This window comes from Trichosurus vulpecula, chromosome 3, assembly GCF_011100635.1.
Source record: "Trichosurus vulpecula isolate mTriVul1 chromosome 3, mTriVul1.pri, whole genome shotgun sequence".
NCBI lineage: Eukaryota > Metazoa > Chordata > Mammalia > Diprotodontia > Phalangeridae > Trichosurus > Trichosurus vulpecula.
In genome coordinates, this window is record NC_050575.1 from 291358601 (window position 1) to 291374431 (window position 15831).

General features: G+C 35.4%; 1 protein-coding gene across 1 annotated transcript in view; it reads left to right on the forward strand.

Annotated features, from left to right (window-relative positions):
- FZD3 (frizzled class receptor 3) overlaps positions 1 to 15831 on the forward strand; it is a 53788-nt gene that overhangs the window by 23094 nt on the left and 14863 nt on the right. Inside the window, exons 2-3 of the mRNA XM_036752167.1 lie at positions 9694 to 9890; positions 11183 to 12200. Coding sequence (XP_036608062.1) covers positions 9694 to 9890; positions 11183 to 12200 — 1215 coding nt within the window. The remainder of the gene's footprint in view (positions 1 to 9693; positions 9891 to 11182; positions 12201 to 15831) is intronic.

The following is a 15831-nucleotide window of genomic DNA, read 5'->3' on the forward strand; positions in this document are numbered from 1 at the left end:
TTGCCAAACTAATTTAGCACTATTTTCATTAACTTAAAACAATAATTGTTTACATTTGCATAGTACTTTGAGGTTCACAAAATGTTTTACGCATATAATTTGTATTTTTCACATTTATCTTTCTTCGTCTAACTTTAAAAATAGTCTTTTAAAAACTAGATAATTTCTCCAAGTATTTTTTAACAGTTTGTATGGATTTTATCTTCCAAGATATTTATAATTCAGAAGTAGCTCATGTGATCAGCATCTTGGAAAAGCTTCCTAAAGAAGCATCAAATATATAAACAGCCAAAGGAGGAACTCCTTTAACTTTCAGAAACATGTTGTAACTACCAGTAAGTTGGCCATTATGATAGCTGAACATTTCATAAGCTGGAAAGAAATTTTTTAAAACTGATAAGACAAGGCAGAAAAGGAAGTTTCAGGGATCATATTTGTTAGGCAAACTAGAAATTATTTAATGAAAGGATAAGTAAAGTTGGGAACCTTAAAGTTAGGTCCTTCTTTTCAGTGAAAGATATAAATAAAAGAGATGTTTTTAAAAATAATTTTAATTAACTATGACTTATCCTAACTAGATCCCCAGGGAAGCTGGTTAGTGTTTGTGTATTTTTAAGCACATTTCACATTTGATTTCACATTTTGTGGATGTAGAGATATTTCAAACCCTTTCAGTCTTGTACAGCCTATAGTTTCTATGGTTACCAGGCCCTTTGTGGAATGACAAAGGTTGGCATTCTGATTCTTATTGAGTCAAATTCTGGCCTTTGACTCCTTCCCCTTTTCACACCCCTAGCTAAGCTTGGCCTGTTGCTATGCTTGAAGAGCTGTCAGCAAGGGAGTTCCTATGGCAACAGGAATGGAAATTTGAAAGGAGAAGGAGCACAAAAGCTTGCTTGATTTGAATTTAAACAAAGAATGAGAGGTTGCTTGCCCTACCTTCTAGTTGATTACAAAAAAACCAAAAATTTAATTTTAGCAAGTTATTTTTCTTTTTGTAAACCTGTTTTATCCTTATTAATTTATTTGAGCAGAAGTCAGCATGTTTTCAGAGAGATGTTCACATTTGTTCAACATGAAACTTTCATAATCAAAATATACAATGTAAGCTGCACTTAACAGAGGCAAAACAAAGGTTTCAAAAATCTTTAATATTATAACTTTTGTATTGAAACTATCCAGTCTTATTTTTACTTTACTATGGTTTTAAAAAGCTTAAGTGATTTAGATGATCATTGGTTCATGAAAATTTAGGGCTGAAAGAGACTTTAGAGATCTCCTGTACCAACCTCCTTATTTTGTAGATAAAGAAACAAAGATGGAGAAAAATGAAACAACTTGCCCAATGTGACTCAGATCTCCTGACCTCTACCCCTATGGAGTTTTCCCCCCCACCATATTTAAATGATTGCTTATTTATAGAAATACTGACATTATTTAGATTTTTTTCTAGTTGCCTTTTCAGTTAGAAAAATTAAGGTAGTTCCCTAAGGCAGTAAAGACCATAGAAAAATACCATGTTCTGAGCAATATTTACATGGGCTTTCATAAACCAACTGTGCCCCTCTAGATAGAAAACTCCTTACACCATTAAATGGCCTCAGTTCAGATGGGGGTCCTTAAAATTCCCTGCTTGAAGACAATATTTTATAACTAATAAGTGCTCTGTTGACATGAAAGTATATTTTTTCCACATATGTAATTGTATCAGTAAGGCAATATCTGTGATATCAGTGGTAACCATGAATATGCCTGTATAGTTCAGAATCGCAAAGTATAAGATTCTCTATGTAGAAGGCAGAAGAAGTAGAACGTTTATTCAGACACTAGAGAATCAAATCCCAAAACCAATAATTCCAATTCGACATAGCAACAATTGTATTCCAAAACCAGTAAGTCAACCTCAGTGTAACAGGAAGGAAATTAAAACATAGAATCACATCAGAGAGCCAAGCCATCCTGTAACCTTCCCTTTTGCTAGGGTCTTCCCATAAACATTCACTCATGAATCCTGTCTGCTTGCCTGGTCCTCTCCTCACACAGTTCTGAAAGCCCTTGCAGTTCTCAGAGCCCTTCCACTTCTCTCTCTCTTAGTTGTCTTCTCAGCAGCTCTCTTGTCTCCACTCTCCACAGTTCTCTAGTCTGCACTCTCTGCAGCTCTCCATTCTCTGCAGCTCTCTAGTCTCCGCAACTCCCCAGTCTGTCTGAGTTCTCTCTCCTTCTCCTTGGGTGGAATTCTCACCTTAATGGCTACCCTCAGGGTATATATACCTTGTATAGGTATAGTAGCAAATGGGTGTAGGCCTGGGGCTTAGCACCTAATAGCAAAAGGGTGTGGGCCTGCCTACTAGCCAGCCTCTTCTAATCAAGTTCCCTTAACTAGCTCCACCTGGGGCCTATTGAATGGGCAGGGAAGATCTTTGATCACATTAGCACCACAATAATGTATTCCTAAAAAGTTTTGTCATTTTAAAGAAGTTCCTTTTCCTTCCCTATTCAAAATCTCAAATTTTTTCTTTATTTTACTAGCCTCCACCATTACTCCGATCTAGAACAGGGTAGCTCTTCTTCTTATTAAGATTAATTCTCTGTTTATACCCTTGATCCATAGTCTCCCATCTTCTTCCAAAGTTTGCCTCACTAAATTTCCCCCTCTTTTCATTTTTCTTACTTAGTCTTTGTCTTATCTATCTACTCTTTTCTCACTCTTCTAAAACACACCCAGGTCTCTTTTTTAAAACTAGATTTTTATTGACATTCTCTTATTTTTAAATTGCCTAGGTTTTCCCTTATATCTCTCCCCTTCCCCATCCCAGAGATCCATTGCTTATAATGAAGGTTTTTTTAAAAGGAAGAAGAAATGAAGAAAATTCTGCAAAACTGATTAACATATCCAAAAACCTGACATCTTGTGCAACATTACATGCCCACCTCTACCAAGGAATAGGAAGATGTGTGTCTTTTCAAATCTCTTCTTTGGGGCAAAGCTTTTACTCTATAATTTTGCAATTCATTTTGTACTGTTTGTGTTTCTTGTTCTTTCCATTTACTTTATCATAATCATTACATTATATGTTTCTCTTTCATGGTCTTAATTTCTTACACTGGCTATTTCCAACTTTTGTCATCTTTGCTAATTTAATGGATATGAGATGAAACCTCACAGTTGTTTTGATTTACATTTTTCTTATTAGTGAGTTGAACATTATTTCATATGGTTGTTAATACTTGTAATTCTTTTGAAAATGTACATCTTTCAATGACTTATCTGGTAGGGAGTGGCCTTTGGCCTTATCATTTATATAGGTTTTAAGGTTTGCAAAAAGCATTACATATTCACTGATTTGATCCTCATTACAACCCTGTAAAATAGAACCTTTTATTATCACCATTTTACAGCTAAGGAAACAAGCTGAGAGAGGTTTTATGACTTGCCCAGGGTCACACAATTAAGTGTCTGAGGCAGGATTTGAACTTAGTTCTTACCTGATTCGAAGTCTAACACCCTATACTACTCTAGATACCTCTTAGCTGTCATATGTGTGTATGTGCATATGTGTGTATATATGTGTGTGTGTATGTGTGTGTATATAGATGTATATGTATATACAAACATACAGATATATACATGTGCTGCATATGTTATATATGTATATATGTAAGATGTATATGCCTATGTTATATATAATATATGTGCATATATAAGATATATGTGTGTGTGTATCTTGAATATCAAGCCCTTATCAGAGATGTCTTATGCAAAGGTTTCAACTGCATCCCTTCTTATCTAGATGGATTCATTTTGTTTGCACAAAAACTTCTCAGTTGATTAGAATAAAAATAATTTACTTTATCTTTTGTAATTGCTTCTATCCTTCATTTTGTTAAGATTTCATCTCTCCATAACTGAAAATTATGTGATCTTTCTCTTCTGATTTTCTTGTGCTATAATCTTTAATATTCATGTCACATATGTGACTTGAAAAGAATATGATTCATTTCCCTTGTAATTTTTATATGTTATGATCTTTAATATCCAGGTCACCCACTTTGAATTTATTATGAAATATGGTATGAGATATTAGTCTAAACCTAATTTCCTCCAGAGTACTTCCAGTTTTCCCAGCAGTTCTTATCAGATAGGAAATTTGGGGGATTATTAAACACTGGGTCATTGAGTTCTCATTACAATTTTCCCTTCCATACTCTGTTCTGATAGAATTTTCTATTTTTGACCACTATAAAATGGTTTTGATGATTGGTTATTTTATGATATAGTTTGAGATCTGGAAGTACTCTTCCTCCATTCCTACCATTTTCATGTTTCCCTTCAGATATTCTGTATCTTTGATTTCTCCTGATTAATTTGATATTATTTTATTTAGCTCTGTAAAGTATCCATTTGATAGTTTGATATAGCATTAAATCTATAAGTTGACTTTGGTGAAATTGTAATCTTTATTATATTTGTACAGCCCAACCATGGACACTAAATATTCTTTCAACTATTTAAGGTTCTTATTTTTGAAAGGAGTATTTTACAGTTGAATCTATACAAATATATTTTGTGCTCTGTTAAATGAACTCCCAAATATTTTATGCATTTTGTGGTTATTTTGAATGAGAATTTCACTTTCTGTTATTCTCTTGGATTTTGCTATCATTATATAAAAATGCTATTGATTTTTGTGGGCTTATACGTAGCCTGCAACTTTTTTGAAAGTATTATTTCGATTAATTTCTTTTAACATTCTCTAGGATTTTCTAAGTAAGCCACTAAGTCATCAGCAAATAGGGATAGTTTTGTCTTCTGTTTGCCCATTTTTTTATACATGTAATTTCTCTCTTGTCTTATTACTATTCCTCACATTTCTAGAACTATATCAAATAATAGCAGGACTATGCAGCATTCTCCTTCTACTCCTATGCTTATTGGGAAAGCTTCTGGTGTCCCCCCATTGCATGTGGGGTTTACTTTTGGTTTTAGATACCTTTTATGGTATTTTAAAAGTTCCCTCTGTGGCTATACTTTGTAGAATTTTTAGCATAAATGAATGTTGTACTTTGTCAGAGGATTTTTCTGCATTTGTTGAGATAATCATATGGTTTATTTTTGTTTTTAAATATAATTTATGTCGATTGTTTTCCTAATGGTAAACTAGCCTTTCATCTCTTAAATAAATCCATTGCTTTAGTTGTTTGGAAGAATTTAAAATTTTTAATCAATATTCATTAATGTTAATGATCTGTAGTTTTTCTTTGCTTTTATCATTTACCTGAGTCCTAAAAGCAGTTTAGTAAAGCGCTTTCTTTTTCAGCTTTTAAGAATAATTTGTGTCCTGGGCAGAGCCTCTGTAACCATGGGGTTCCCTAAGTTAAGGGTTAACTAGGTCAACTAGAAACCTAATTACAACCTCCCCTGACTGGGGAAAATTGATGCCTAAGGCTTATCGAAACAGGACCATGGTGAATGGACAAGGGTATGGTACACCAAGAAAGAGGGCAACAGGCAAAAAATACTTTTTCTTTAACTTTAGTTCCATACCTCCAACTGTCTGCTAGATAGTTCCATTTGCATTTCCTGTTTTTGCTTCAAATTCATTATGTCCCAAACTGAACTAATTTTCTTCCTCCACCCTTTAATCAACCCCTCTTCTAAACTTTCCCATTTCTGTTGAAGTCATCACCATACTTCCAATCGCCCAGATTTATAACTTCAAGATCATGCTAAACTTTTCTTTCTCCCTCAATCTCTATTCCCTGCCCCCCATTCAATCATTTTTCAAGTTTGGTTGATTTTATCCTTACATCTCTATAGTCATATGACCCAGTTTAGACCCACATTACTTCTTGTTTAGACTATTGTAATAGCCTCCTTGGTTGCATTCTTACCCTTTACCAATCTGTCCTTCACACAGCTGCCAAAATAATATTTTTTGAGGGGGGAAGGCAGGGCAATTGGGGTTAAGTGACTTGCCCAATGTCACACAGCTAGTAAGTGTGTCAAGTGTTTGAGGCCTGACTGAGGCCGAATTTGAACTCAGGTCCTCCTGACTCCAGGGTCAGTGTTCTACTCACAGCACCACCTAGCTGCCCCGTAGTTATTTTAAATGGAATTTCTCTTTCTATCTCTTCCTGCTGGATTTTGTCAGTAATATACAGAAAAGCTGATGATTTATGTGGGTCTATTTCATATCCTGCAATTTTGCTGACATTTTAATTGTTTCATTTAGTTTTTTGGTTAACTCTAGGGTTTTCTAAATAAACCATTCTATCATTTGCAAAAGTGATCATTTTGTTTCTTCCCTGCGTATGCTTTTTCATTTAATTTTTTTATTGCTATAGTTAGGATTTTTAGCACAGGCATTGAATAGTAATGGTAGTAGTGAACATCCTTGCTTTATCTTTGATCTTTTTGGAAAGGCCCCCTAGCTTATCCCTATTACAGATAATTCTGGCTCTTGGTTTTAGATCCTACTTAGCATTTTAAGGAAAGCTCCATTTATTCCTGTACTTTATAGTGTTGACAGGAAAGGGTATTGTATATTGTCAGAAACTTTTCTTATATCTATTGAACTCACCATATGATTTTTGTTTTATATTTGTAGTTTTCCTAATAATACCTGAATTCCTGGTACAAATCCAGTGTCACTATAGTGTATGATGTTAAAGTTTCTTTGCTAGTTTTTTACTTAAAATTTTTATGTCAGCATTCATTAAGGAAATTGATCTATAATTTTCTTTCTCAGTTTTTGACTTTCCCTGCTTTAGGTATCAAGATTATATTTCTGTCATAGAAGGAATTTGGTAGGACCCCTTCTTTCCCTATTAGTTTTTCACATAGTTATATAGTATAGGAATTAATTGTTCTTTAAACGTTTGGTAGAATTTGCTTGTAAATCCTTATGGTCCTGTTTTATTTTTCCTTTGGGAATTTACTTATGGCTTATTTCATTTCTTTTCCTATGGTAAGGTTAGTTAAGTATTCTTTTTCCTATTCTTTACATTTTATTTACATACGTTTTCTTATATTTTATTTTTCTGCTTATTTCCCTCTTCATGAATTCAGGAGTTCCATGCTCTTTTAGCAATCTTCAGCATCCTCTGCCCCATCAGGTGTTGGCTCATTTTCCTTTTTCTTGCGCCATTTATTCAGAAATGTTTAGATTCACTCAGATCTCTTGGAGGATGCATTCCCTTCTGTTTGGTATCTGAGATATATAGATAACTATCAGGATGAACATATATATGACCAAAAGCTATTCCCTAATAGATTAGGCATGTAGAAGTGTATATGAACAAACAGTTCTCAAAAGAAGAAATGCAAACTTTTAATAGCAATGTGAAAAAAAATGCTTCACATCACTAATAATAAGAGAAACTAATCAAAACCTGTAGAGTTTCACCTCATACCCAGCAAATTGGCAAAAATGATAGAAAATAAGAATTTTAATATTATAGAAGCTATAGGAAGATAGACACATTAGTGCATTGTTGGTGGAACTATCACTTGGTTTGGGAAAAATACTTTGGGTTTATGCCAATGACTAAAATGCATATTGGTGCTTTGTTCGTGGAGCTATGAATTGGTACAACCATTCTGGAAGGCAATTTATTAAGTTGCTAACATGTCCATATCCTTTGAAAGAGTTTCCACTACCAGGCTTGTTGTTTGTCCTTCGTTTTTGAAGAGGACCAGTGACATCATGGGATGATGTCTTGACTTGCATTTAATTGGATTTAAGTGAGGCAAAATTGAACAAAGTTGTCAGCCCCACTCTCTCTTCCAGAGTCATTGGAAGTCCAGTGGCAAGACAAAAAGTGAGGGCAACTAGGCTTGCAGTCCCATAGTAGTCATTGATAAGAAGGAAGTCCCCATTATACCAAAATATTTATAGCAGCACTTTTTGTGATAGCAGAGAATTGGGGGTGGAAGGGAGTAGATGCCTATGGATTGCTGAATGGTTAAACAGTTGTGGCACATGTATGTAATGGAATACTACTGTGAACATTAATGATGAATACAAAGAAGCATGGAAAGATTTATACAGTCTGATGCAGAGTGAAGTAAGCAGAGCCAATAAAACAATACATACAGTGACCTCAACAATGTAAATAGGAACACAACCACCCAAAAATCAGTAGTAAATGTTGCAGAACTGCAAAGAACAAGCATGGCCCCAAAGAAGAAAAATGAGAAGACACCTGCACACCAATCCTTTGCAGAGGTGAGAGGTTCATGAGTGTGGAACATTGTATATAACATAGAAGCTCTGCTTTGTCCCCATGTCACACAATTTTACAAAAGGCCTTCTTTTTAAATAAAATGATTACTCTTATAACAACTTAAAATACTGTATGTAGCTTCTCATTTTTTGATACAAGTGATTGTGAAGCGTGTGATGTGGCCATATTGCATGAGGATCCTCATCTTTAATGAAGTATTTTCATTTGAGCATAGATTTAGAGCTGGATTAGACCTTGAGGTTCATCCATCATATCCAACTCCTTCGTTTTACAGATGGCAAAACGGAGGCTAAAGTGACTTGACTATAGTAACACCGTTATTAAATTTCTAAAACAGGATTCACATTCGTGTCTTCCTGACTCCAAGTCCAATGTTCTATCCATGTTGCCACCTTTTTTCCTGATATCAATGAAGTTCTGTCATTAGAAGGTCCAATATAAATCTTCCATATAAGATCCATCAATTACCCTGAAATTTTCTTTGGATTTGTCATTGCCATCTGTAAGTTTGCAAAATAATAACAAATTTTGTCTGGCATTAGTTTCAACAACATGTCTTACATATGTAATCAAATGAACATCTTTAACTTCATCTGCTGTATCATCTACTTGCAGTATAAAAGAGGAAGATTTTAGTGTGTTAATCACAAAGCTTTTCAGACATATGAGCATTTCTCTTCCAACCATATTTTCTACAAGTGGAACTATCCAAAGTTTACAATCCAGTTGGAGAAACAATTTTGCGTATAAGACAATTAGAAAATAAGATAGAAGCAATAAATGTTGAATAGTGTGATGCTTTAATGATTTACTTGACAGACCACCTATGAGTAGAAGAGTGGGAATAATTATTACCAATTTAAAATCAGTCAGTAGTTGACATAGAGCACCTTCCATATTGTAATGTGAGACAGGAAGAAAAATTGGATTTGATTTATAATCAGCTTTTAAAGTCCTGATTTCTTGTGTAATATGAGCCTGTACTGGTGGTTGTAATGATTGTTCTGGTGTGGTTTTAACTTTTTCAGCCATTGTATTTTTCTCCCCTTGAGTTTCCTGAGTATCAAGTTAAAATGCTAGCTTTGTTTACTTCATGTGAATTTTAGAGCCTGAGAACCAGACTCATAGTTTTTGGGAATAAAATTAAAAACAAAAGACAAGGGAATGTGGTGTAGTACAGAGAATACCAGATGTGGAATTGGAGGACCTGGGTGCATATGCTAACTCTACCACTTAGTAGCTGACAGTTTGACAAGTGTCCTTCTGGACCTCAGTTTTCCCAATCTATAAAATGAGGGGATTGGATCAGGTTATCTCCAAGGTCCCTACAAGCTCTAAACAAATGATTCTGTTAAATTTGCCTACAAAGGGTGGAAGTTTTTTTAATAATATAAAACAGGCATGTGGTACTTTCATCTAATTATTCGATATCTAACTTCTCTCTAGCCATTCCACCCTATGGTGAATCTGGATTGTTCCCGAGATTTCCGTCCTTTTCTCTGTGCACTGTATGCACCTATATGTATGGAATACGGACGTGTTACACTACCCTGTCGTCGGCTATGTCAGCGGGCATACAGTGAATGTTCCAAACTCATGGAAATGTTTGGTGTTCCTTGGCCAGAAGATATGGAATGTAGTAGGTGAGAAAATCACTTAAATTTGCATTGGTTGTTTTTTATCATGTGAATGGAAAAAAATAGTGTTTGTTAATTTAGAGCAATAATTCTACTTCTAAAGACCCAAATAGTTTCTTAGGGTTTTAAAAACACTAAATGGATTCTAGCTTGGAAGTGCAACTTTCTTTGTATTAAGAACCCACTGAAAGCAAATACCTAAGCAAAATCACATTTTAAAAAACCCCGCAAAAGCATATACAAAAGTAAAACCCAATTTAAACATATATAAAGAGACAGACATAGGAAATATTCTACTCATCTGTTTCTGCTGTTAAGAATAGAGACTATGGGGTGCTATGCAATAAATATAATGAATAATAAAATATGCAGTAATTAATACTATGTCTAATTAAAGGAGAGAGTTGGGTGAAGAGAGAGGATGGCATAATCAAAAAGGGGGCATAGAGCAAAAAGCAGGACAAAGCCAGGGAGAAACATAGGCAGATAATTTGGGAAAGACACACTGACAGAAAATCTGTAGACTGGAGGGAAAAGTCAGTTGTTGGATCACCTAAATCATACTAGCATATACATTTTTTTCTTTCTACTTTGCCATGAGATAAGGAAAGATATAAAGAAGTCAAGGGAATTAGAGGGACCTTCTTGCTGATCAGGAAGGCTGGAGAAGACTTTCCTTTTCATTAGTCAACAAATTAAATTGAATAAGGCTGATCAAAAGCTGTAGGGAAGCCACTGGAAAGGGCTTTTGGTGCAAAGCTTTCTTGAAGCATGAGTGCATGTATTGTGAAGGTTTTGAAAAAGAATGACTTAGTCTGGAGAATGAGTTATTCCTCAAGGAAAAATCAGAGATTAAATTAAGTAGTTACTCTGAATAGTTAATAAATGATGCACTTAATTGTATATGGGTACTTGTATTTCTTTAAGTCTTACTCTAAATAATAGTAATACCTTAATTTGTATGTATAGGTCTTGACGATTTTCAAAGTGTTTTTACATTACTTTCCTTGCTCCTTTATTTTGTCTTTTCTAAGTGGTTTTATGCCAATTAATGCTTTTATCTTAGCCATTTTAATAATGAAATTTGCTTTTATAGGAAAAACAAATTGACTGAAAAAGCATATTATTCTCCTTGATTTGGTTACTCACACCTATGGGAAGTGTGGCTATTTTGGGAAAAGTTATATTTGATTTAATTGTAAACAAGGTACATAATGAAGAAATGAACAGTCTTATGCAAACCTAGACCTACAGCATGACCTAAGATAGTAAAGGTACTTTTTTTTTAAACTTCTTAGGTTCCCAGATTGTGATGAACCATACCCTCGCCTGGTAGATCTGCATTTAGCTGGAGAGCCAACTGAAGGAGCTCCAGTGGCAGTTCAAAGAGACTACGGTTTCTGGTGTCCCCGAGAGTTAAAAATTGATCCTGATCTGGGCTATTCTTTTCTTCATGTGCGTGATTGTTCACCTCCTTGTCCAAATATGTACTTTAGACGAGAAGAACTTTCATTTGCTCGATATTTTATAGGATTGATTTCCATCATTTGCCTCTCTGCCACGTTGTTTACTTTTTTAACTTTTTTAATTGATGTTACAAGATTCCGCTATCCTGAAAGGCCTATTATATTTTATGCTGTCTGCTACATGATGGTGTCATTAATTTTCTTCATTGGGTTTTTGCTTGAGGACCGAGTAGCCTGCAATGCATCTAGCCCTGCCCAGTACAAGGCTTCCACAGTGACACAAGGGTCTCATAATAAAGCCTGCACTATGCTTTTCATGGTGCTCTATTTCTTTACCATGGCTGGCAGTGTCTGGTGGGTCATACTTACCATCACGTGGTTTTTGGCAGCTGTGCCAAAGTGGGGGAGTGAAGCTATTGAGAAGAAAGCATTACTTTTTCATGCCAGTGCATGGGGCATTCCTGGAACTCTTACTATCATCCTTTTAGCTATGAATAAAATTGAAGGTGACAATATCAGTGGCGTATGTTTTGTTGGCCTATATGATGTTGATGCATTGAGATATTTTGTTCTGGCTCCCCTCTGCCTATATGTGGTAGTTGGAGTTTCTCTTCTATTAGCTGGTATCATATCCTTAAACAGGGTTCGCATTGAGATTCCATTAGAAAAGGAAAATCAAGACAAGTTGGTGAAGTTCATGATCCGGATTGGTGTGTTCAGTATTCTGTATCTTGTACCACTCTTGGTAGTAATTGGATGCTATTTTTATGAGCAAGCCTACCGTGGCATATGGGAAACAACATGGATACAAGAACGCTGCAGAGAATATCATATTCCATGTCCCTATCAGGTAAGCAAACACATTATATATTTCAGTATTTGTAGCACTGAGAGCAGAAGGATTACCACAATGATTTAAAACTGTTAAACCATTTTAAACATATGATCGAGAGTGTTATGCCTTTAAGCATTCATGAACTTAGAATTTTATAATCACCTAACTTTAAAAGGACAACTTTGGATGGAAGTCAGGTTACATCAGATTATTAGTGTTTTAGAGCATTTTTTATTTATATGGTTGTTGATAGTTTAGATTTCTTCCTAGTCTGTGACCAAATATCTACTAGGCAATGCCTTTTTCTTATAAATTTGAGTCTGTGCCTTATATATCTTGGAAATGGGAACTTTATCAAAGAAACTTGATGCAAAGAATTTTTTCCCCAGTTACCAGTTTCTCTTCTAATTTTAATGGAACTAGTTTTGTTTTTGCAAAAACTTTTTAAATTTTATAAATGCAAATTGTCCATTTTACCTTCGGTAATCCTCTCTATCCCTTGTTTGGTCACGAACTATTCCCTATCCATAGATCTGAAAGGTGATTTCTTCCTTGCTTTACTAATTGGTTTGTGATGTCATCTTTTGTGTTTAAGTCATATCTATTTGGAACTTATTTTGGCATATTATTTGAGGTGTTGGTCTACACTTAATCTCTGCTGGACTTCTTTCCAGCTGTTCTTGATGAATAGAGAGTTGGCACGCCCATATAGTAGCTAGGATCTTTGGGTTTATCAAACAGTAAGCTTCTTGATTTGTTTGCTTTTATAATGTTGTATACCTAATCTGTTCCACTGATAAACCTCTCTATTTTTTAACTAATACCAAAAAACTGTTGATGATTACTTCTTTGTAGTATAGTTTGAGATCTGGAACAGCTAGACCTACTTCTTTCTCACTTTTTTTTTTCATTATTTCTTTGAGATTCTTGACCTTTTGTTTCTCTTAGTATTTTTCCTAGCCCCATAAAGCTAGAACTCTGGTAGTTCGAAAAGAGTATTCTGCTGTATTAATATAATTCTAACATATGTCTTGGTAGATAGAATTGCAAGGGTTTTATATATTCTGTAGTTATTTCGAGTGGAATTTCTTTCCTCTTGGGTTTTGTTGTTAATATACAGAAACACTAATGATTCGTGTCAGTTTTTTTTTCTGTTGTGCAATTTAGCTAAACTTATTGTTTCATTTAATTTTTAGTTGACTTATCTTTGGCCTGTTCACCATAACCTTTAGAAACACAGCAAAAATTATGATGCTGCCGAAGTTCATCTATTGATTTAATTCTGTGTCAAATTACTTTATAGAGGATAGCTTTTAGACAAAATAATGCAAAATTTATAAAAAGGGAACAAAAAGGCAAGATATTAAGGGAAATAATAAGGGGAAAGTGGATAATGAAGGTTTGATGCTACAGATCTCAAAATTATAATACAGGCACTGGGCCCTGTGTAAGTGGGGGCAGCAAGGTAGGGGTGTGTGTGCGCGTGCGTGTGCGTGTGCGTGTGTGTGTGTGTGTGTGTGTGTGTGTGTGTGTGTGTAAAAGAGAGAGAAAGAGAGGGAGAGAGAATCTGAGCAAACTCCACCAGCCTCTCTTTATTCTAGCCAAAACCATAAACCATATTAGACAGGTTGGTTTGAGCAGAAATCAGGAGCCAGGCCAAAGATATCAAGAAAATGCACAAAAGGGAAAGAAGAAGTGGGTGACCATAGGAGAAATGTTCCTACAAGTATATGTGTGTCTCCATTAAAGAATTGAAGAAAAACAAGAACAAGAAAAAGGGCAAAGATGAGAAGTACCCTAAAAGAATAAAACCCCAGGGTTAATGGACATGCATGAGGAAAACAGCAACCAGAGCTCATAGATCATCAAACAAGCAGACAGATTACAACAGCTCAAGTCCTATGCCGTGCCCAAGCAAAAATGATGTTCAGTGAGGTCCAAGCAGATCCAAAGAAGCAACCTGGGTCAGAAGATATCTTTGATGAGCAGAATTTACAGTCTTCTATGGAAAACTCATTGAATAGTTCATGAAAGCAATAGAAATGCAGCCCTCTAGAAACAACAACATAACCATTGAAGTGTGAAATAGTTTTAAGGATTCAGAAGGAATGCCACCCTCTGTAAAGATGATAGTAGAGGCTTCCGAACAAAACATGATTTAGACAGTAAATTAGATTTTCCGACATAATTTTTACCTAAGATACAAGTCAAGTAAACAAGCATTTGCTAGCTGGCTTAATTTTAGAACAACCAGACTAGTGAATTTTCTCTTTTATTAAGAACAAAATTCCTAACTTTTTCAATTTTACTGAGGGAAAAAATCAAGGAGACCCAGAAGGGTGTAACTTCTTAGACACTGGGAAAACAAACACTTTTTTCCTGTACAAGCAAACGTTCAGAACTTTTAAGTCACTCCCTATGGAAATATTGGTGTCTGGATTTCAGAAAGGTCTAATGTACTGTTCCTAATGATAATAATAATAGTAATAATAATATTCCTCAGGGCTCTGTCTTTGGACTTTTCCTCTTCATCTATTCTCTTTCACTTGGTGAACTTAGCACTTCCCATGGAGTCAATTATGATCTCTATGGAACATTTTGAACTGGATGTCCTGTAGACATTTTAAACTGAACATGTCTAAAATTTAGCTCATTATCTCTCCCTTCTCCCAAGTCCTCTCTTCCTAACCTCCTTATTATTATTAAGGGTGCCACTGTCCTTTCAGACACCCAAGTTCACAACCTAGATGTCACTCCACACCCTCTTGGAGCCCCCATATACACTCAGTTGTCAAGTCATGTCTATTCTGCCTTCATGACATCTCCTCTATATGCTTCCTTTTCTCCTCTGATATTCCCAGCACCCTGGTGCAGACAGCTCATGCCTGGACTATAGCAACAGCCTTATCATTAGTGTCTTTGCCTCAGGTATCTCCCCATTCCATTCCATCCTTCACTTAGCTTTCAAATTGTCCTTACGAAAGCACATGTCTGACCATGTCATCTATCCTATTCAGTCAATTCCAGTGGGTACTTATTAACTACAGGATAAAAGGTAAAATTCTGTGTGTGGCATTCAAAGCCCTCTATAACCTACTCCACCCCCAACTTCTTGCACCTTACCTAGCCCGGCCTATTCTTCTGTACAGTGACAGTGGCCTCTTTGCTGTTCCTTACACAAGACATCGTATCTCTCAGCTCCAGGCATCTTCCCTGGCTACCTTCCATGCCTGGAATTGTCTCCCTCCTCCTCTCCATCCCTTAGCTTCCATGGCTTCCATTAAGTCCCAGCTAAAATACCATCTTCTACAAGAAGCCTTTCCTAACCCCACTTAATGCTAATGCATTTCCTCTAAAAGTCTATTGCTAGGAAGATCACCAATAGGAGATGTAACTAGAAGTGGATAAAAAGGAACAGACTTTCTCATCTGTTGATTTTCTCCAGCTTATCCTGATGTAGCTTATTTGTACATAGTTGTTTGTACATCGTATTTATCATTAGACTGTGAGTTCCTTATGGGCAAAAACTGTCTTTTGCCTTTTTTTGTATCCACAGCATGTAGCACAGTGCCTGGCACATAGTAAGTTCCTAATAAGTCTTTACTGATTGATTAACCAACTAGTTATAATAAAAAAATTATTGCTT